This window comes from Trichoderma asperellum, chromosome 1 (assembly GCF_020647865.1).
Source record: "Trichoderma asperellum chromosome 1, complete sequence".
Classification (NCBI taxonomy): Eukaryota; Fungi; Ascomycota; class Sordariomycetes; order Hypocreales; family Hypocreaceae; genus Trichoderma; species Trichoderma asperellum.
Genome location: NC_089415.1, coordinates 700,540 through 719,998, shown reverse-complemented (window position 1 = coordinate 719,998; position 19,459 = coordinate 700,540). Strand labels below are relative to the sequence as shown.

Here is a 19,459-nt window from a genome sequence, read left to right as displayed (position 1 = left end):
TAGGGACATAATGTTGCTGTTGCACAAGAATACTGAATGCTAAGATTTACGTAGTATACGATTGGGACAGTTATACTTGATCTCTTCCTGCGGTTTCAATTGAACACTTTTCATTCTGAGCCAGTGTCATCATATTTATTGAAGCAGTACTATCCCCGTTCCGTGCTCGCAATATGCGACAGTGAAATTCAGCGCTCAGCAGATGGACAGGACAGACCAATGGTACAAAGTTCACAGTATTGCCATCTACATGATCAGGCTGGTCATCATCAAGCGAAACACATTCAGCACATTTCGTAGTACACGTTCAAAAGTCTTAGCACTGACATATCATATCCCAAACTAGTCCTGGACTGATCTGCTCCAATAAACCATGACTTGAAGAGCTCTCGAATTTTAATAAACTAAAGTTTGCTTTCATTCTCTGCCTCTCCATTTATGCGACCGTGAAGCTACCCGTCAGCCGAATATCTCTGCTGCTCGCTCCAACGCTCACGCCAAAAGTCCCCGACGGCACCCGCCACTGCTGTGACGACACGTCCCAATAGCTCAGATCTCGCTTGCGAATGTTGAACGTCGCTGTTCCGCTCTGACCAGCCGTCAAGCTGAGCTTATCGAAGCCTCGAAGCTGTCTCACCGGGGTTCTGGGGGCAGAGGACGGGTAGGTGAGATAGAGCTGGGCGACCTCGGCGCCGGTCACTGCTCCGGTATTCTTGATGCTCACGGTGATGGTGGCGACATCCTGGAACAGGTCACTGGGGCCTCCAGGAACCACAGCTCCAGTAGCCAGTCCAGATTTAGCGTTGGAGGTGATGGAAAGGCCCGAGTAGGTGAAGTTTGTGTAAGCTGTAATGTTTGTCAGTTAGAGTCTGTCATTATATTCTAGCAATCATGTCCTGTAAGACAGTTCTTCTTCTTCTCCTTCTTCTCTGTATGGGGCAGAAACTTACACAGTCCAAAGCCAAATTCGTATCGCGGCGTGATGCCCGCGTCGTCAAAGTGCTTGTAATCCGTAAACAGCCCCTCACTGTAATTGTCGTCGCCCGAAGAAATGCGCGTGTTGTAATCGCTTGGGCTCTTGGCAATCGTATATACCAGCTTTCCAGACGGGCTGACGGCTCCCCACAGAATATCGACCAGCGCGTTGCCGTTCTCCTGCGAGGGGAGACCCGCCCAGACAATGGCCTTTACTTGAGGCAGAGCGACAATCTGCTCCAGATTGATGGCACCCACAGTGTGGACAACAACGATTACATTGCTGTTGGCTGCTGCTACGGCCTGGACGAGGCCAGTGCCGTTGTGCCACGCGTTGAGATCGTTACGATCCCCAGAGTTGCCCTCAACAGTGATGTAGCCTTCGCCTGAGTCTGCGGTGATGACGACAATGGCAACGTCTTTGCCGCTTGCCGCAGATGCGCCAGCAGAGGTGCTATCGGTGCTACTCAGAGTGAGTTTGGCGCCAATCGAAGAGGCTTTCGTGTTGATGGCATCGTACGGCGCCACAAAGTATGGGTAGTTGGCGGTGCCAGATCCCCAGCCCATTCCCAAAGCACCAAGATCACAGCCATGGTCAGAGCATGAGGCAGAGTTGTTGGCGTGAGCACCGACAATGGTGGCTGATCCAATGAGGGCGATGCTCGAAGGCGTCTTCAGCGGCAGAATGTTGCCGTCGTTCTTGAGAAGCACGATGCCGTCTCTGGCAATGGCCCGTACGTTGGTGTTGTGGCTCCCCTGGACATTTCTGCTAAAGCTGACTGAAGGATAGCCAGAGTCTTGGCCCGTCAAGTACCACGCAGCAAGGATGCGCGTCACCATGTCGTTGAGTCTGCTCAGGGGGACCTGGTTGCTGTTGACAGCATTGGTCAAGGCCGACCCCCAGTAGATGCTGCCGCCGTTGAAGTCGGTGCCGGGCATGGACATATCGAGACCAGCCAGTGCACTTTGCACGGTCGAGTGCTGTGCGTTCCAATCCGTCATGACGTATCCGGGGAACCCCAGCTGGTTCTTCAGCAGCGTCTGCAGCGTATACGTATCTTCACACGCATAAGTGCTGTTGACTCGGTTGTACGAGCACATAACGGCAGCCACATTGGCGTTTACAGCATCGGCAAAGGGCCAGGCATACAGCTCGTGGAGCGTGCGGTCGTCAGCGTTGCTGGACATGCTATCACGGTTGAGCTCCTGCTCATTGAGGATGTAGTGCTTGGCTGTTGCTTGCACTCCTGCACCTTGGATGCCCGTAATGGTTGCAGCCATTGCCAGTCCAGTGAGATATGGATCAGGACTGAAGCCCTCCCAGTTACGCCCGCCCTGTGGCGTCTTTCCTAGCGGTCCAGCCACTGGTCCCAAAGTAACGTGGACGCCTGCGGCTTTGTTCTCCTGGCCGATGAATTGGCCACGTTGGCTGATTAAGTTTAGATCCCATGTTGAGGCGGCCTGGACGCCCGGCGTGAAAGCTGTATTGCCCGTTGAGAATCGGATACCCAGTGGTGAGTCCTGAAGACACAACTCCGGATAGCTAATACTTGACACCGGGGATGTATTTCCAACGCAAGGTCCCTTGTTCCAGCCAACGCCAGTCACGATACCGACTTTATCCTGGAGCGAGAGCTTTGCCAATGCGGTCTGGGCTTTGGTGTAGGCAGTGGCCCAAGGAGAGCCTGCTGGAGGAGTGACTGCACCTGCACATTATACTTTAGCATCGTGCTATACGTGAATACATGATGTCTTTAGTTGGTGTACTAACTCTCTGCCCTTACAAAGGGCGTTGTGGCAATGGCCAGCGCCGCTACGGCCGTGTAAAGCATTTTCCCGGAAGGTTAAATGCAAAGAGACGAAGGAAAGGTGCACGACATGCTCCCAAAGCCAAGACAGAAAAGCCACTTCTCTGCCTGCTATTTATGTGATTTCTATCCTAACATTGCTAAAATCTTCCAGCGTTGTTCCGCCCCATTACCTTCTTGATCTAGGCGTCAACGGCCCGGATAACGTTACAGAGATGATCATCAGCTCGGCAACATTGCGGAGAAACCTAGTCGCTCCAATTCCACTCACACTTATATGCATATAGGTAGAGGGCACCGGCAAATTCCACCAGAGCCAATGCTCTGAGGGAGATTCTCGGCGTCGACGCGTTACTGCAAAGGGGAAGTAGGTCCTGTATCTAGGGTTGTCGCCAAGGAAGGTTACATCTCCCCTGGAAGGCGGACAAGGTGATGATGGCGATCGCTATTGAAAATAGTAAAGAACAAACTCTCAGAGTCTAAACCAATACGCATCGAAAACTTGCTCCGCAAACTGAAGTGAGTGCCGCGGCTGGGTATATCTCCACTGCCCAGCCTTAGTAGTGGGTCAGCGGCCTAGGAAAGGCTTATACTATTTTTCTCCAAGGTGCATGTAGCTGGCTAAACTACCGGATATTGTCTTGGAACCTCGTTTATGTCAATGTCGTCTACTTAGGATCGTGACCAACCGCTCAGTGGCCTCAATAGCTTGTTGCAACCCTAGTCACTACCAATAAGACAAGTACCGGACGGCGTTTTAATCAAGATTTCTGGACAAACCAACAAAGAAGCATAACGGCCAAGGGATATGGCGCGATTCTGGTGAAGCTTCAAGAGGCAAGTGTTCTTTTGACATCAGCCGCTACTACCAAAGGAGAAGGTCGCTTGAATTCCATCCTCTCTGGATGCAACTCCGATTTACAACAGAATGTCAACATGAGGCAAACTAGTAAGCTTGGCTTGGAGTTTTTCCAGAGTGCCGCCGTCAATAGGTGCATGATCGCCGCAATGACACGATTTTGCTGAGGATGGATTGGCCAATGGCGACCAAACATGCAATTGCTCGGGCATGAATGGGATTCCACGTGAGTATGGATAATTCATGACAATGGCAGATTCTGGATTAGCATGAATAACAGCGTATTAGCAAAATATACCCTTCTATCAGCATAAATAGCCGTGCATTAGCATGAATACAAGCCTGTTAGCGCACTGTCGATCCGCTTAAATGGGACGTGTCTGGTTAGATGTAGACCAAAGTCGCAATTACAAGGCACAGGTACACGGCCTCTCTCTACGCGCAATGGGCTTTAACTGGGCTTTATATAACCTTCTATAAGACTCCAAATAGTGAATATCTATCTTTCATTCACTCTTATATGTACATGTTCATCTCAGATACATAGCCGCCGGTCAGAATCCGCTGCCAAGATCACCTCGCAATAAAATCACACATTAGCCAAAATTCACAGGTACCGCGGACAACTGCTTTTATGCAAGTAGAATTCAACAATTTTTATTCATCATTACTACCATTCTGCCATACCTAAATCATAGAATTAAAAATTATGAAGAAGTAGCCTTGATTTCCTGCTCCTCAAGCGGCCAGTTCTCAAGCGTCACCTCGTCGCCCACGAGCTCAAACTCCAACTTGACAGACTCGTCCGTGTTCAACACAAGCTCGTACTTGCCGGGGTAGACAATCTTGTTTCCAAGAGAGTCGACTCGCGAAAGAGCGTTAAGAGGGATATCGATGCTGAGTGTGGAGGAGTGGCCAGGGTTGATGGTGGCAAGTCTATCAAATCCAACGAGCCACTTGTTGGGGTACGGCTTGGGACCGGCGTTGCTAGTGCGAACAAACAGCATGGCAGAGTAAGGGGAGGCTGTCTTGCCAGTGTTCTTAATGTTGGCAGTGAAGGTGAAGACCGGGGTCTGTTCGCTGTAAGTGTATCCGGGGTGAGCAGCTCCAAGGACTTGTGAGGCGTTGAACTTGAGGCTAGACTGCTTGCCCAGAGACTCCTTGAAGGTGGTGTAGAAGAGGCCATCACCAAACTGGTAGACGGGCTTGCCGGTGTACCACATGTAGGTCTGTCCGGGGTTCTTCTTTCCATCGGGGCGGAGGTTCATGTCGTTCTGAGCAAACTGGTGGACGTACTCGGCAGGGTACTGAGTCGAGACCAGACGACCAGCCGGGGCACGCTTTCCGGAAAGGATATCGAAGAGGGCATAGCCTCCTGACTGACCGGGGTATCCACCCCAGACAAGAGAGTTGACCTTCTTGTTGCTCTTGATGGAAGATGAATCGACCTGACCACCGCCCATCTGGAGAACGACGAGGGGCTTGCCAACTTCGCTAAGCTGCTGGATGAGATCGAGCTGGTTGCCGGGCCAGGCAATGTCCGTGCGGTCAGCTCCCTCCTGCTCAATGGTGTTGTCGATACCTCCAATGAAGACGATGGCATCCGACTTCTTGGCGGCGGCAATGGCCTTGGCAAAGCCGGCAGTGCTCTTGCTGTTGATATCGGTTCCGACCTCGTAGTTGACCTCGTAGCCGGCCTTCTTGGCAGCTTGCAGAGGGCTGATCAGGTATGGCGCAGGGCCAAAGTAGTTGCCCTGTAGCTGAGTGGTGGCGTTCACCCAGGGTCCAATGAGGGCAATGCTGCGGACCTTCTTGGACAGGGGCAGAGTGCCGTCGTTCTTGAGCAGCACAATGCCCTCGACAGCGGCTTCGTACGAGATGTTCCATGCATCGGTCTTGACAACGTCCTTCCAGCCGAGGGTGCGGTATTCGTTCTTCTTGTCAAAGTATCCGAGACGCACCAGGTTAGCGTACAGACGAGTGACTGAGCGCTCAATCTCGCCGCGGGAGACAGAGCCGGCCACAAAGGACTCGTTCAGGTGCCACGGGTAGGTCTGGCCACAGTCAATGTCGGTACCGGCCCTCAGACTGTCGGCAGCGGCAGACGACTGGCTGTTGGCGTAGTTGTGGGGGTTCCACACGTTGTAGATGGCATCACAATCAGACGAGACATAGCCCCATTCGGGGAAGCCCCAGCTCTCCCGCAGCAGAGTCTGGAGGAAGAAGCTGTTTGAGCAGCTGGGAACGCCGTTGACGGAGTTGTAGGCGCACATGAAGCTTCGGGACCTGGCGTAGCGCGCCGCGGCGAGGAACTGGGGGGTGTAGTACTCGGAGAGATCCTGCTGGGTGATGATGGCGTCGAAGCCCAGACGAGACTGGTTGTTGTAGTTCTCCAGGTCGTATCCGGCAAAGTGCTTCGCCGTGGCGGCAACCTTGAGGTTCTCGGGGTCGACACCGCCCTGCATGCCAGTGATGTACTCGTAGGTGTAGGCAGACGTCAGGACGTTTGCGTCCTCGCCGGGCGTCTCTTGGCCACGGCCCCAGAGAGGGCTTCGGAAGCCATTGATGTTGGGCGCGTAGACGTCCAGGCCGTAGCGTCCAATGTTGTTGTAGGCACGGGCTTGGGTCGAGATGATGTCCGCAATCTGGTGGATCAGGGTGCGGTTAAGAGCGGCCATGGACAGGATGGGCATGGGGAAGGAGGTTGCCCATTCGAATTCGCCGCCCTTCGTGGCGAAGTTGGCGCGGTCCAGGCCGTGGAGAGCCTCGTTCCACACCTGGTAGTTTGGAAGGCCCAGGCGAGGAACTCCAGGACCCGAGTTCTGGGTGTTGAGAATCAACTCCTCGAGCGTGAAGAGCGAAATCAGCGCCTGGGCTCGCTCGACATAGCCGGCCGTGCTGTCACAGACCAGGTTGTTCTTCAGCGGGCCATGCTCGCAGTCGGGGAACGACAACTCGAGGGTGGCAAGAGTCTGAGGAAAGAGATCAGGCTGGCCCTGAGAAGAGTAGTTGGCGTAGGTCTGGTTGTTCTGCGCCAGCGCGGTGCTGGGCAGAAGGGCCGTCAGAGCGGCGATGAGAGCTGCGTTGGAAACCATGGTGCTTTGTCCAACCGAGATCCTTCAATGGCTCATGGTCTTCTCTCTCTTCCCTTCTCCAAATTTCAAATTCAGGAACAGTCGATATTTATTAAAAATTGGCGGTATAGCTATGACGATGTTGCACACCCTCCCTGCAGCTATACATGGCTGTAGCTTATTACCCCATACAGACATGATGCTACCCCAGCTCTTGGTGTGGTCGGGATTCAGACTCCACAATGGCAATGCTTCTCCACCAGGACTTCCCGGCATCTCTTGCCATTTAGCCTGAATTTGAGCAATTGCCAAGTGGAATGACGGGGAGATAATTCTTCGTCCACGGGCAAAGACGGGAGGCTGCCTTGGCTTTTTCTTTTCTTGTAGACTAATTTCAACCCCATGCTAAGCTCTTTCGTTTAGTCTTTTGTTTTAGTCTATGCTTTGACAGCTCTCACCCATCTCCTTGTCGATCACCATTTATTACATACTACTAGTAATAGCCGGGCCTTATTTGTCTTCTCGTTACTATTCTGTGGTTTTCATTTTAGCCAGTACTTCCGAGAGGTCCTCTATTCGATCTTCTGGTTACCGGCTAAGTATACAAAAGCGGGGAACAGCAGGTCACTCTAGAGAGGAGCTGCCCAGAGCTGCCAGGATCACGGTCACGCCAGAAGCGAGAGTAACCGTGTGGTCAGCACAGCCTGGCATGGGGAAAAGTGCGGAGTAATGCTACTCTTGTGCTTTTCAAGGAAACGTCATGCAATAAACCAGGGCGAAATGCACAATGGCTTGTATGAAAATTGTTGTGGCAAGACGACAATTATACGGTAGCCTATACTGTATATTTCAACTATGCACCTAGATCTACAAGCAACTTCTCTTTACGACTAATTGCGTTTGTTTTAATAAATGTACAACTGTATTCGCTGCCTTTGAAACTTTTGATTCATTTTTCAGCCCTTCAGCATATCAACACACGTGTTTCTCCGCATTCTGTACTCTACAAGTCATAAATAGATTCAAAGTTTTGCAAATGGGTGGAGAAAAACGTGGTATGGTTTCATACGATGCACCCTTATTGCATTACTTTAACGAAAAGCTGAAGACTCTCTCCAACTATGGAAGCAGTGATCATCAAGAGTAACTACTGTAAGAGTGCTAAACAAAGAAGCTAGCAACATCATCCGGGATGCCCATTATCAACATTCAGGTAAAACCAAACGTATAAGCAGCAACGCAGGTATCCAGCCTCGCCTCTTGCCGGCTAAATTACCAATCCATTACTTACCATAACGCGGAATAATCCTTCTTGCGGTCAACACGTTCCTTGCTCCTTCGATCCCTGATCCTTCCTTGCGATATGCTGCTGAAAATCAAGAGATTGTTGCTTTCCAGTCTTGCCAGACCATCTAGACCATCAAAAGTCCCCCCCAGTCCTTCCATATATCCGTCTTGTGTAATGAATAAAATCAGTAGCGTTGACTTCCCCTCATACACATGTGGAGGACTCCCATCCGGAATAAATGGTTAATATTAAATAACATGCGGCCAAGCGAAACTAGCTACTCCAAGCAACTAAATACTATACCGTGCCTCAATGCCGCCTTTCATTCTCGCCCTAGACAAGCCTGTGCCTGAGCCCATAGACGGACATACGGAAAACCCCCAGCTTGTGAAGTCAACCCACATGAGTTGCGGATCTGTGGCTTGAGTTCCCCGCCGGGCCGAATGCCACATTCAGCGCGCCTTTCCACATCTGGCCCACACGATCTGGGGGCGCGCCGGTTGAATTGTTCCTGGACTGGGCCTCTAGTTTTGCAGCCCACATTGGCGCGAAGATGGCTGTCATTCCACCAATTGACCATTGGCGGTGCAGATTTGGCGTCATGTCGGTTGAAATTTGTAATTTGCCCCCAGCTGTAGCAAGAAGGCGCTTGCTACATTGCACATAAGTTGTGTGAAATACTAAACAATATAGTAATCCTACCCCAGCACCAAGTACCCTGTACTTGTGAGGGCAGTACAGATTTGTGCTTTTTTCTTCCAATCAGTTCCAATAGTATGGGGCAATTGAGTCTTAACAACTATTCTATGGCTGGCGTCAATTAGCCGAACAAATTACACACCTGGAGTATGTTGCTAACTCCGTAGCATTAACTCTATATGGTATATGAAGTACTGTGTTGTCAATTGCGCTATTGAATAAGGATCAAATGGTAAAGACTTGGTTAATCATCATTCGCATTCCACACATATATCAGTCACGACAGCTCATCATAAATAGCAATAAAGATCAATTTCTGACCAGTATTTAGAATACGCGTGTCTCGAAGTAACAATAAAATAATTTATTTTTAGAGGCAATGAAAGGGCAGCTTGAACTTTTGCGTAAGGGGATGTTAATTCGTGGTATTGCCGGGTAAGTATTCTACCAGACCCAGCATTCCTTTTTGCAGCGACGATGCAAATCATGAACTTGCCTTATTTTACACGACATATGTCTTTTAATCAACTCTACGCACGACCAAGTTATCGATCCTAAGCTCCATCCTGTGAGCAAGCCTTCCTCTATAGTGTGCTCCTCACTATTGTAGTAGCTTAAGCGAAGCGAAAACCCAATGTACTAAGTTTATGAGTTTATACAATATCTAGCAAAATTCTTTTATTTTCAATCGATTTCCCGACCACGAGTTGTCATCCAATTCCTTATTAACCTATCATATTAGAATAATGATCTTCTTTCAAGGAACTCGTGGCATAACCAGCTTGCCGCTTATGCTAACAGGAAGCTAGAGGGGAATCCATATGAGAAGAACCATGAAGGCCGGACTCATACATATTTTTGTTGAAAAGTGAGTTACACAACTACCGAATATCTGTCTGCTACATCCTTATTAGCTTTGACCAATACTAGGTTAATGTAGTTGAGAAAGCTTGGAACAACGTCCACTTCTGCTCAGTTCCTCGCTGTAGGATATCTGTTGGCTCTTAAGCATCTCTCATGTGAGATCCACAAAATAGAGCCCATGCAGCCCAAGGTTTGTACATACATGGCATCTTGCAAATCGTAGTGGATCGGCCACCCTCCCACCACTCGCTGCCGCTAACCTTATATTCTGAAAAATGACAGAGTTTCATCACCACGCCAGTTTTCAAGGGAGCCACCATGCCGGGAAGCTTCCCCATTGGTTGGAAAGGCGAAAATGGCAAGACCAATAGCTAGTGATTTCGAACGTGACTCTCGGTTGGATCTGTAGCCTGAGTCTACAGCGAATTATATTCAGCCATGATTTCATTATGTAGGCTACCAGCTGTATAACCGACTCCAATCCGTGTAAAAGTGCACCAGCAGCAGGCTTTGCGCGTTTGATTCCTGCAGTCGCTCCATATTATGCGCTATATAGTCAATCAGCTGGCTGTACTATATATTACGATGGCATATATGTAGCTGTTTTAGTTACCTGCATCCATGACCAATCAGCTTGCAGTCTCTGCATAAATGTGCCGTGTTGTTAAAGATCTTCAAGGGCTAAGCGGAATTTGTCTGGATTATGTATATATTAGGCCTTCCTAAGACATGCACAGACTTGTTGGATACGCAAATACACATAGAAGTGATTAGCTTATGTCAATGCTATACAACACGAGATGCTGCAAGAAGATGATACTACATCAAAACATACAACGCAAGGCAGAAATGAAAATGAGATTTAGTTAAACAGTCATCTTGCCAAAGTTATCGCGGTACATCAATGAGCCATTACACGCGAGTGCATGCTTGACATTAAATGCCCCATGGCTAACAAACCAAGCTGCAATCACCAACAAAAGAATGCAACCCTGGAGGAATAAGACTAAAAAAACTTGGTCTCTAGGAACAACTTGGCATATAAGTATGATTTACAATCCAACCTTGGAAATCTAGATGCTCAGTTGCTAACAAAGTATAACGACCGACTATAAGCTTATACTTGTCTAGAATCTTGCTTCGCCGTCAGCTGCGTCATCTCCTACGTGTCCTAGAGATTTTGCTAAGTAGAATGTTGTCCTATTCCTTGAGTTTCTTCACTAATTCTTATTCTCCGTGAACTAACCAATCTCGGATTTGTGGGGGGGACATCGAACCATGGATGGCTTTCTTAGATGGCAGTGTAGTGCCGTTATCCATCATGGCATGGCTTGCGCGGTCTATGCTGCGGTTCTGACATACTGTTGGACAAAAGAGACTTGGAATTTAGCATCTCTGTAATTCCCAGAGAGCCAAATTGTCCATACCGTTGCCGCGAAAAATAGAAAACAAGTATAGTTCAGTCCAAGACATCTGGGGGCTTACAAACTGCCTGTATGTAGCTAGATCATTTTAGCGGCCCTGATTGCGGCTTTAGGGATGACTTTGTTTTCTCGCTCAACGCCCGTTTTAGCCACTGAGCTACCAATAAGTTGAGCCGTGCTGTCATAACAGGCATGGACTTTGTTTGAAGCGTCCTTGCAACACAGTGGCGACTTTGCGACCGGATCACATGCAATTGCTTGAACAAATAGACCTACATAGTAAATAGTTGTTCAATTCGTCAGCCTCTTGCGAATCGTCTCTCTTTTGTTCGCTGTTGCCTAAAAGCGGCATTGATACAATGGGGTACCGTACCAGATCCACAACCGATCAAAACGCTAATAGATTCATCAGACCATACGGCGAAAAGCAACTTCTATAATAATATACAGTGCCGCAATTGGCTTTGCAATTCTCAAAGTAAAGCACGTAAGAATTGCAAAAATGACACAATCTTTGCCAACTACCACCACCGTCAAGGGGCCGAACGGCCTGTTGAACGTTGTTCTTGGAGAGGCAACTCCTGAGCAACGCTTCCCATGGTGCGAAATCGTCACCGCCGCTTTCGCACCGTCCTTCCCGGCCTCGGCTTTCGAGGGACATGAGGAGTATCTCTCGCAGCACCCGCTGACCATCAACCAAGGAACTCGTTTCTGGTGCGTATCCCTGGCAGAAGACCCTAAGGTTTTGCTCGCAGTGGCCAAGACGGTCCGTCGGCGGTTCCTTGTCCGAGATAGCGAGTCTGTGCGTGAAGAGGATGGCTACTGCGTCGGCTACGTCGGTACCCATCCTGACTATAGACGGCTGGGCCTTGCCTCGCTGCTCATCAAACACATTGCGGGATGGCTGGATGGACCAGCTGACGCGGCGGCGAGCATGCTGTATACCAGCGTTGGTGATGTAGGTGATGATAGCCCCAGGCCAAACTGCTTCTTACCAACACTTGTATAGTTCTATGTCAGCCAAGGCTGGGAGATGATACCCTCGATGGTATCGAATTTAACACATCCCTCTGGCGAATTCCAGCCAGGGGATCGCGCAGGCCTCCCCGGCACCCGTCTCATAACCGACGAGGAGATTCCAGCGCTGAGCGTGCGCGACGTAGCAGACTTGAAGGAAAGCTTCGACAAGTTGGCAGTTGAGCCAGACGAAGTGCATGCCGCTGTTCTCCCATCGGCGGAAATGGTCACCTGGTTGCACCAATGGGGCGATTACCTCAATAACAAGCTACGCGGTGGTGAAGCACCCTATGCGCATGGGGCCATCTGCGAAGCTGCTGACACTTGGATATACTGGCATTACGGCTTCAAGCATCTGGCAATAGACAGGGTGGCTGGCCGGGGCTCCCCCGAAGTGCTGGCTGCTTTGTTGCTGGATGCTTTGGAGGAAGCCCGCAGGTGGAAGTTCCCAAAGGTTGTGATCTGGGAACCAAGTCCTGAACTGATTCGTGCGATGAACCTCATATCGAACAAGGTTGGTGTTGAGGTGGAAACTATGACGAGGCCGAACAGTATTACTTCGTTAAGATGGAGGAATTCAGATAAGACGAAGAAGACGATTCTTCACTTGAATGAGACATATGCGTCGTGTTGAAGGGCTCGAGAGTAGAAGTCAAGTTTATGCTTTAAGTATTTATACGGATAAGTCTCGTATAGGTAACATGGAAACTGAATACTTGTTTTGTAGATGTATAACAGAGCACACGATTTATTACGGTCCAAGGGAAGCCCTCTAGTAGTGCACCATCAGTCTATTTTACTCTCACGGTTCCCAAGTTATGCCACGTCTCATGACAGCTCTGGTGTCAGTGCCTACTATTTCTAGATCTTTGTAGCCTGGTAGGTCTGGACAAACGGCGAGAGTATAAGACGAGAGTCAACATCGGATTCGACGCTGTAGGCTTCTTGCGAACTGGAATTACTATCCAGCGTGGGCCTGTTTGACGCCTTCTAGCGCATTCACAGCCAGAGCAGTTGTCAACCCATCGCTACCAATAAGAATTCCTGAGGATCCATAGCGGTATAGCCATCCTGTCCATCTTCCATCTACATTCTGGGAATCTAGCAAAATGGCCTCATCTCGGCCATTAACCATATTCATATTGTTTGAGGCAATTAGGCGAAAGGCGGCGCTTGGCGAATCCTTGCTGGAACCCATGCGATCCTGAAGACGGAGGCAAAGCAACTTTCGTATCAAATCAAGCTCTCCAGCTGTCGGATTGTTGGCGCAGAGGTCGCTGACATAGTACAAGAAAAAGTCTGGCAGGTGATAGTAGCGAGTGGCGTGCTGGAATGCGGTGGTACGCAGCATATCTTCGACAAACTGACGAATAGCTGTCAACTCACCACCTCGACCATTGGCGTAAAAGAGGCGAAGCACGTTGGCCGAGATGAAAGGGTCGATACGTGGACGACTTGAGTCAAAATAACACTGACGATAGGTATTAGGCTGCTTGGTGAACGAAGCGGCTGGAGTTTACCTACATATACCAATCCATCCGAATTCCTATTTTCTAGTATATCATCCATGCATTTATGCTTCACGACATCTGGCACATCTAGCTTAAGTAAAGCTAAAGCCGTAGTGTCCACATCGTCCGGATACGTGTCTGTTGTCAGTACGGGGGGCCCATAAGGAAACACGTTCCAGCGGCCATTTGGAGGATTTAACTGGCCAATATGAACAAGGTCCCTGGAAGGAGTCTATAAGTATTCCGGGCTTGAATATAAGTTGTACTCCATTCACACTTACCAGTCGCCTGTAATATGTAGCAAAAGAAGTTGTTGGAATTGTTCCTGGATCTCTATGCCAGTATTACTCACGCTCCACATGTTTTTTGCGTGGGCCCGAAGCCATGATTTTCCACGCTGAGCAGGGCTTCCGAACATCGCGTGGAGTGTTCCAAGTGCGTCATCAGTGCCTCCAAAAACTACCCCATGCATGCCGCGGCACTGAGCTGCGATGACATTCTCCGGACGGTCATCAACGAAGACAACAGACTCGGCAGCAACCCCCACGGACTCGAGAACTCGATCATAAAATGCACGTTCTGGTTTCCTTGCGCCAAGGCTAGCGGATGTGAAAACATGATCGAAGATATCCCAGCTATTGACTTTCTCACGAATTGTATCGTACAAGACTTGATATATGTTGGAAGCGAGAACGACCCCGATGATACCGTCATGATTTTGTTTCAGCTCTTTAATTCCTGCGATGAGCTGTTCATTGCCAACGAAGCCCGCTTGAGAAAGGCGGATCATCTCTTCCAATGCACCCTCTCCCAGTATGAATCTTTCTGTTAAAGCTTCAAAGACCTCCGGTGCTGGTAACTTGCCCGATTCCAAATCGTGCCACTCTTGCGAATCGATAACTTGCTTCCAAATATGCGATGAGATGGGAGCGCTGTCGATATCTGGAAATGTATAGAACACCCCTCTCATCTCCATCATAAGCAGAGTAGGCCTAATGTTATGGCTATCCTATAGTCAATTGGAGCAAGTTAGTAATAGTTCAAACATGTAACGCTATTACCGATACCCCATTACCTCGGCGTTATCGGTGGCTACCCTTGGGGAGCGAATCGATGAGTTGACATGTGGCGTACTCGAGAAATTTCCGACAGGGGAGGACATGTTCATTGTAGTTGGCAATATTAGAGAAACACCGCTTATCTCTCGCAAGTTCTATTATTTAGCTGCCCTTGATGCTATGTTTTTGGTAGTCGTTGTCTGCCATTGGAGATTGTCGTGCTCTCTTCTTATAATAAGACACCTAGGGACGCCACATTGTACCGGTTGCAACCGCTTTACCGGGCCACTACTCCGAGATACAAGCCACAAGACTGTCGCCCGATACTATCGAGGAGCTGCAATGCCGGGGTAATTGCGTGAAGAATGACATGATCCATTGACTACCGTAGTAAGAGCTGTGAGACCTTCTACTGCGCTGCTGTGAACTGGAGCATGCGACACCCGGGGAATTTGCAGCGTAATCCTTTTCTCCTATTCGGTGTAAACTCATGTTTCACTTCTGGATCTTGTGACGTTGCTCAACTGAGACAATGTCGGCCATACTCAGATAATGGCGTGCTACAGAAGGCGCTAGTAATGTATCCGTAGGACTTACTGCTGCTGAGGCTTCTATTACGTTGGATGCTGTAACCATGCGAGGGCTCGTGAACTTCGGAGGGGTAAGAGCAATCTGGAACAACATATGCATTGCGTTTGTCTCGTCTGAGAAGAACTTTGCAGAGTTTCCACAATACATAGTTCGAAGCAGCATTTGCCTGCATGCAGGCCCTCTCTGTGGTCATTATCAGCATATATATGCGAACCTAATCGCACTCTGTCTCCACCTAGTAAATTTCCTATTGCCGTTATAGTTTTGCGATTGGGCTCCAGCAGCAGTGACCGAGACTGTCAATAGTCATTCGCTTTGAAATGTATCCATTAGATGGCTCGACATTGAAACCTTTGAAGCAATGGCCATGGTAAGCAAGAAGCTTTTGGTAATAGCTGTGTAATACAAAAGCTTGATAACTCCGCTTGTTACAAAGAGCTGCACATAATACTTAATACTTGTGGCAGTCTGATTTGTTTAAAACACCGACGTCGTTAGTGCTATACCGTGGGCTAGGCGGGATAAGAAACCGAAAGACCCAAGTAAGCAATACCTAAGCGGAAGTATACCCAGAATATTCAGAGAGCGTTTCTGCTAAAGGCTTTCGGTAGGTCGTTTCTTGCTCTGTGTCACACATTCTATCTATATAGGCCTAGGCACTACTAAATAATTACGGTTGCATTCCGAATCAAGGTAGCTCCCGCAACCAACACCCCCAACCAACCTCAGCTTCCCAGCCTTAAACTCAACCGATGCTAAACTTTGGTGGCTGTTTCTACATTCTGACAGCACCCACGTGGTATCTGATTGCCGCTGGAGCATGGTATGACATCCCCACAACACGCCGACTTTGTATGCCGTGTCAGCCGGCCGTATTTGAGTCCTGGCCAGTTTAGACTGGAGAGAAATTATAGTTGCTGCCGATTGGACACCCTGTTCACGTGGGATGTAACCCTGCACTGGTGATGATCGCGAATAAAAGGACGGCCGTTTGAGATGCAGGAACTCTTCAATGGTGTCGGGTATGCGGCACATTCATTACCGAGTATAGTTGTAGCAATAGCTTCAGACATAAATAACAGCGCCATTCTGCAATTGCGCATGATTTGTTGCAGGAACTCCTCGCACAATTAGCCCATCGTTTCATCGCTCTGTTCGCAATAATGCTCACCTTCAGCGGTTTCATATTGGTGGCGCTCATGGGCCGTCAGATCGCGGCGGCGGCTGTTCCTGCGCAACCTTCCGCTTGGCCTCAACTGCGATTCACACCCAAAGGCACTTTTCAAATGACGGTATTCAATGATTTGCATTTCGGAGAAGCGGAAAACACAGACTGGGGTCCACTTCAGGACGTGGATACGCTGCTGGTGATGAAGACGGTGCTAGATACGGAGTCTCCTCAGCTAGTTGTCATCAATGGCGATTTAATCACTGGCGAAAACACCTTCAGGGAAAACTCAACTGATTATGTCGACCAAATTGTCTCTCCTCTGGTGGCCCGCAAGCTTCCCTGGGCATCGACTTATGGAAGTGGGTAATTGCCTGCGATAGACTCGTGCAGACAGTAGCTCACCCATTGTAGACCACGACTCAGCCTACAATCTCTCCTCTGCCAACATATACGCGAGAGAAAAGACGTACAAGAACAGCTTAACCAAGAATATGGTCAAGGGCAAAAACGCTGGAGTCTCCAACTACTACCTGGAGGTAATGTCCAATGATAAACACGACTCTACTCCTGCTATGATCCTCTGGTTCTTCGATAGCCGAGGCGGGTAAGTCTCACAACCTTAGCATCACATGTCTACCGCAACCAACTCATCCTATGCCAAAGGAATTACTATCAGGAAGAAGAAAAGGACGGCTCCGATGTTAGTCGACCAAACTGGGTAGACGAAAGCGTTGTACAGTGGTTCGAAGCCACAAGAGTTCAGCTGGCCAAGCGTTACAAAAGGACACTGCCTTCGTACGCATTCGTTCATATTCCTGTCGGCGCCATGTATGGCTTTCAGCAGAGAGACGGCGTTGACGAGCATAAAGAGCCTGGAATCAACGCGGACAATCCCCTTTCTCAACAAGGCGTTCAGTCCCCACTGTACAATGCTACAACCAGTTTTGAGTATACTGCCCAAGACAAAGCGTTTATGAAGACTCTACTAGAAACTGAGAACCTCATGGGCGTCTTTAGTGGTCATGATCACGGCGATGACTGGTGCTTCAAGTGGGATGAAAACCTCACGTTTTTAGACTTGACGGGCAACGGTCTAGTCTTTGTTTCGGTCGTCATACCGGCTATGGAGGCTACGGCTCATGGACACGAGGGTCTCGACAAATCTCTGTTGACATCAAAGACCTTGGTAAATCGACCAAGACTTGGACGCGGCTTGAAGATGGTACCACTGTTGGGGCTGTGACATTGAATTCGACGTACGGCAAGGACGTCTATCCTGTAGTTCCGCTGACTTATACTAGCGAGGACGATGAGGGAGTTCCATCTACCACTGATTAATATTTAGTAATTTATTAAACACTGTTTCTATCTAATTCACAAAGCACAAGCTACAAAACCGGATATCCCCTAGAAAAGAAATTGTCCGGGTCATACTTCTTCTTTAGCTCTCTCAGCTTGTTCAAATTTTCCTTGCCATAAGTAACTTCCCAGTCTGTATTCTTGCTGTGAATCAAATTGCCATATGAGGCTCCCTCATAAGCATCTCCCGTTGCTTTGATCGCATCTACTGCCTTGGTAGCCGCACGAATCTCAGCCTCCTCTCCCTCTTTTGTTCTCAACTCTACGTGATGGGTGTAAGACGGAAAGAGTCTGTGGCGATAGCGTAGCTGAAAGCATGATCCGGGGTTTGGCTGGATGGCCTTTCCACGCGCAACGTGGCTGGGCATCCCCATGTAGATTTTTGGGTCGTCCCACTGGCACATCAGAGCTGAAGCTATGCCCTTGGTAAGGCTTTTGGCAATGATTCCGCGGGATTCAAAGGCCCCGGGCTGTATAGTTAACTCGGTTAAGAGAAAAGAGGCAAAATTCGCTTGATCCTCAAATGTCAGTTAATTTGGTATTGAAAAATGATGGTAAAAGACTCACATTCTCCAATTCGGACCACATCTGCTCCAGGCAGAGACTTGATCTTTTCGAAATAATTCCACCCCTTTTGCAGGTCGTCGCCTTCCTTGGCGCACCATGCAAATAAAACATTCATTTCCGGCGTTTCCAAAATATCGTTTCTGAAGTATATGTCGCCTGTAAGCTCCTCTGGAAGGTTGGGCTCAATGCTGCTAGTCCATTCGTCCAGCACAGCCGGCCAATCTTTCTTTTGAAACTTCACGCTGCCGGCTAAGAGTTTTGGCGCCGGATATGTCTTAATGGTAAACTGCGTCACAACTCCCCATATGCCGTTTCCGGCCCCTCTAAGAGCCCAGAGTAGATCGGGGTGGTGATTCTCGTCAACCTCAACGACAGATCCGTCAGCAAGAACAATACGTACACCCATGATGTGATCAACTCCGAGGCCGTACGGAGCAGCATAAAGGCCATATCCTCCGGCCATTGACCATCCAGCATATCCAAGTCTCGGGTGCCATCCTACGGGTGTGAAGGCGCCTTCTTTGCTGAGAGCACAGGCAAGATCACCTGCGATTGTGCCGCCGCCAATAACTGCCGACTTCTTGTCTTCCGATACTTTTACAGAGCACAAGCTGCGCAGATCAACCATAACTCCCTTGTCGATTCCACGGAAATTTCTTCCCTCCAACTCTGCCCCTCCAGAGCGGATGGCCAGTGGCAAGCTTGCCGCCCGGACTGTTTTGACGGTGGCTTGAACATGAGATTCGTCCAAGGCTCGAACTACAGCTAGCGGTCTGGTGGTGGTAGCTCTATTAAAAGAAGGGCTTATTGACTCATAAACAGGGTCTGACTTTGTATAGATAATTTGCGGGAATTGATCGTAAAGATCCAAAAGACCCGGTAATTCCTTTGCAACATGGTCTCGTGTAAGTGATGCTGCCGGGATTCTGGTGTCCGGAAGCTCAGTAATTTTAAACTCCATGTTAGAAACTGTGTGAAGACCAAAAATGCTGGCTATGAATGTTGAAGAGGTGTAATAGGCAACCTTACTCTTGAAAACTGAATTTCAAGTGAAAAACACCAGCAGGGTTACGACATTTATGTATTGAATGGCCCGGGAAGAAACGCCATCCATACGCGTAGTATGAGTAGTCAGCAGCCTTATATAAACTTTTACGATAATACCCAGCAATTCTCACTTTGGTTTATTCCTTT

General features: G+C 49.0%; 6 protein-coding genes across 6 annotated transcripts; 2 read left to right on the top strand and 4 right to left on the bottom strand.

Moving 5' to 3' along the window:
* Window positions 1-65: 65 nt before the first annotated feature.
* Window positions 66-3,199, bottom strand: CEL3A (glycoside hydrolase 3). The gene is made up of 3 exons (XM_024901256.2): window positions 2,747-3,199; window positions 951-2,681; window positions 66-846 (listed from the first exon to the last, which is right to left on the bottom strand). The coding sequence occupies exons 1-3, from the start codon at window positions 2,805-2,807 to the stop codon at window positions 437-439; spliced, it is 2,202 nt and encodes a 733-aa protein (XP_024755900.1). The 5' UTR covers window positions 2,808-3,199; the 3' UTR covers window positions 66-436.
* An 892-nt stretch (window positions 3,200-4,091) lies between these two features.
* Window positions 4,092-6,764, bottom strand: TrAFT101_000187 (uncharacterized protein). Its single transcript, XM_024908962.2, has one exon. The coding sequence runs from the start codon at window positions 6,735-6,737 to the stop codon at window positions 4,350-4,352; it is 2,388 nt and encodes a 795-aa protein (XP_024755899.2). The 5' UTR covers window positions 6,738-6,764; the 3' UTR covers window positions 4,092-4,349.
* A 4,684-nt stretch (window positions 6,765-11,448) lies between these two features.
* TrAFT101_000186 (uncharacterized protein) lies at window positions 11,449-12,770 on the top strand. The gene is made up of 2 exons (XM_024901290.2): window positions 11,449-11,949; window positions 12,001-12,770. The coding sequence occupies exons 1-2, from the start codon at window positions 11,494-11,496 to the stop codon at window positions 12,640-12,642; spliced, it is 1,098 nt and encodes a 365-aa protein (XP_024755897.1). The 5' UTR covers window positions 11,449-11,493; the 3' UTR covers window positions 12,643-12,770.
* A 199-nt stretch (window positions 12,771-12,969) lies between these two features.
* On the bottom strand, window positions 12,970-14,687 carry TrAFT101_000185 (uncharacterized protein; the record flags this gene model as incomplete). The annotated part of the gene is made up of 4 exons (XM_024901262.2): window positions 12,970-13,479; window positions 13,533-13,740; window positions 13,801-14,528; window positions 14,595-14,687. The coding sequence occupies 4 exons, from the start codon at window positions 14,685-14,687 to the stop codon at window positions 12,970-12,972; spliced, it is 1,539 nt and encodes a 512-aa protein (XP_024755896.2).
* Window positions 14,688-16,201: 1,514 nt separating this feature from the next.
* Window positions 16,202-17,746, top strand: TrAFT101_000184 (uncharacterized protein). Its single transcript, XM_024910304.2, has 3 exons — window positions 16,202-16,698; window positions 16,751-16,943; window positions 17,003-17,746. The coding sequence occupies exons 1-3, from the start codon at window positions 16,332-16,334 to the stop codon at window positions 17,580-17,582; spliced, it is 1,140 nt and encodes a 379-aa protein (XP_024755895.1). The 5' UTR covers window positions 16,202-16,331; the 3' UTR covers window positions 17,583-17,746.
* TrAFT101_000183 (uncharacterized protein) lies at window positions 17,728-19,226 on the bottom strand (the record flags this gene model as incomplete). The annotated part of the gene is made up of 2 exons (XM_024907078.1): window positions 17,728-18,209; window positions 18,266-19,226. 2 exons carry the CDS (start codon window positions 19,224-19,226, stop codon window positions 17,728-17,730), a joined length of 1,443 nt encoding a protein of 480 aa, XP_024755894.1.
* Between the last annotated feature and the right edge of the window lie 233 nt (window positions 19,227-19,459).

Coding starts and splice junctions, on each gene's coding strand:
- CEL3A (XM_024901256.2), bottom strand. CDS start 2,807: ATGCTTTACACGGCCGTAGCGGCGCTGGCCATTGCCACAACGCCCTTT. Junction 2,682..2,746: donor GCCCTTTGTAAGGGCAGAGA/GTTAGTACACCA, acceptor TATAATGTGCAG/GTGCAGTCACTCCTCCAGCA. Junction 847..950: donor CGAATTTGGCTTTGGACTGT/GTAAGTTTCTGC, acceptor CAAACATTACAG/CTTACACAAACTTCACCTAC.
- TrAFT101_000187 (XM_024908962.2), bottom strand. CDS start 6,737: ATGGTTTCCAACGCAGCTCTCATCGCCGCTCTGACGGCCCTTCTGCCC.
- TrAFT101_000186 (XM_024901290.2), top strand. CDS start 11,494: ATGACACAATCTTTGCCAACTACCACCACCGTCAAGGGGCCGAACGGC. Junction 11,950..12,000: donor TGTATACCAGCGTTGGTGAT/GTAGGTGATGAT, acceptor ACACTTGTATAG/TTCTATGTCAGCCAAGGCTG.
- TrAFT101_000184 (XM_024910304.2), top strand. CDS start 16,332: ATGCTCACCTTCAGCGGTTTCATATTGGTGGCGCTCATGGGCCGTCAG. Junction 16,699..16,750: donor CTGGGCATCGACTTATGGAA/GTGGGTAATTGC, acceptor CACCCATTGTAG/ACCACGACTCAGCCTACAAT. Junction 16,944..17,002: donor TTCTTCGATAGCCGAGGCGG/GTAAGTCTCACA, acceptor CCTATGCCAAAG/GAATTACTATCAGGAAGAAG.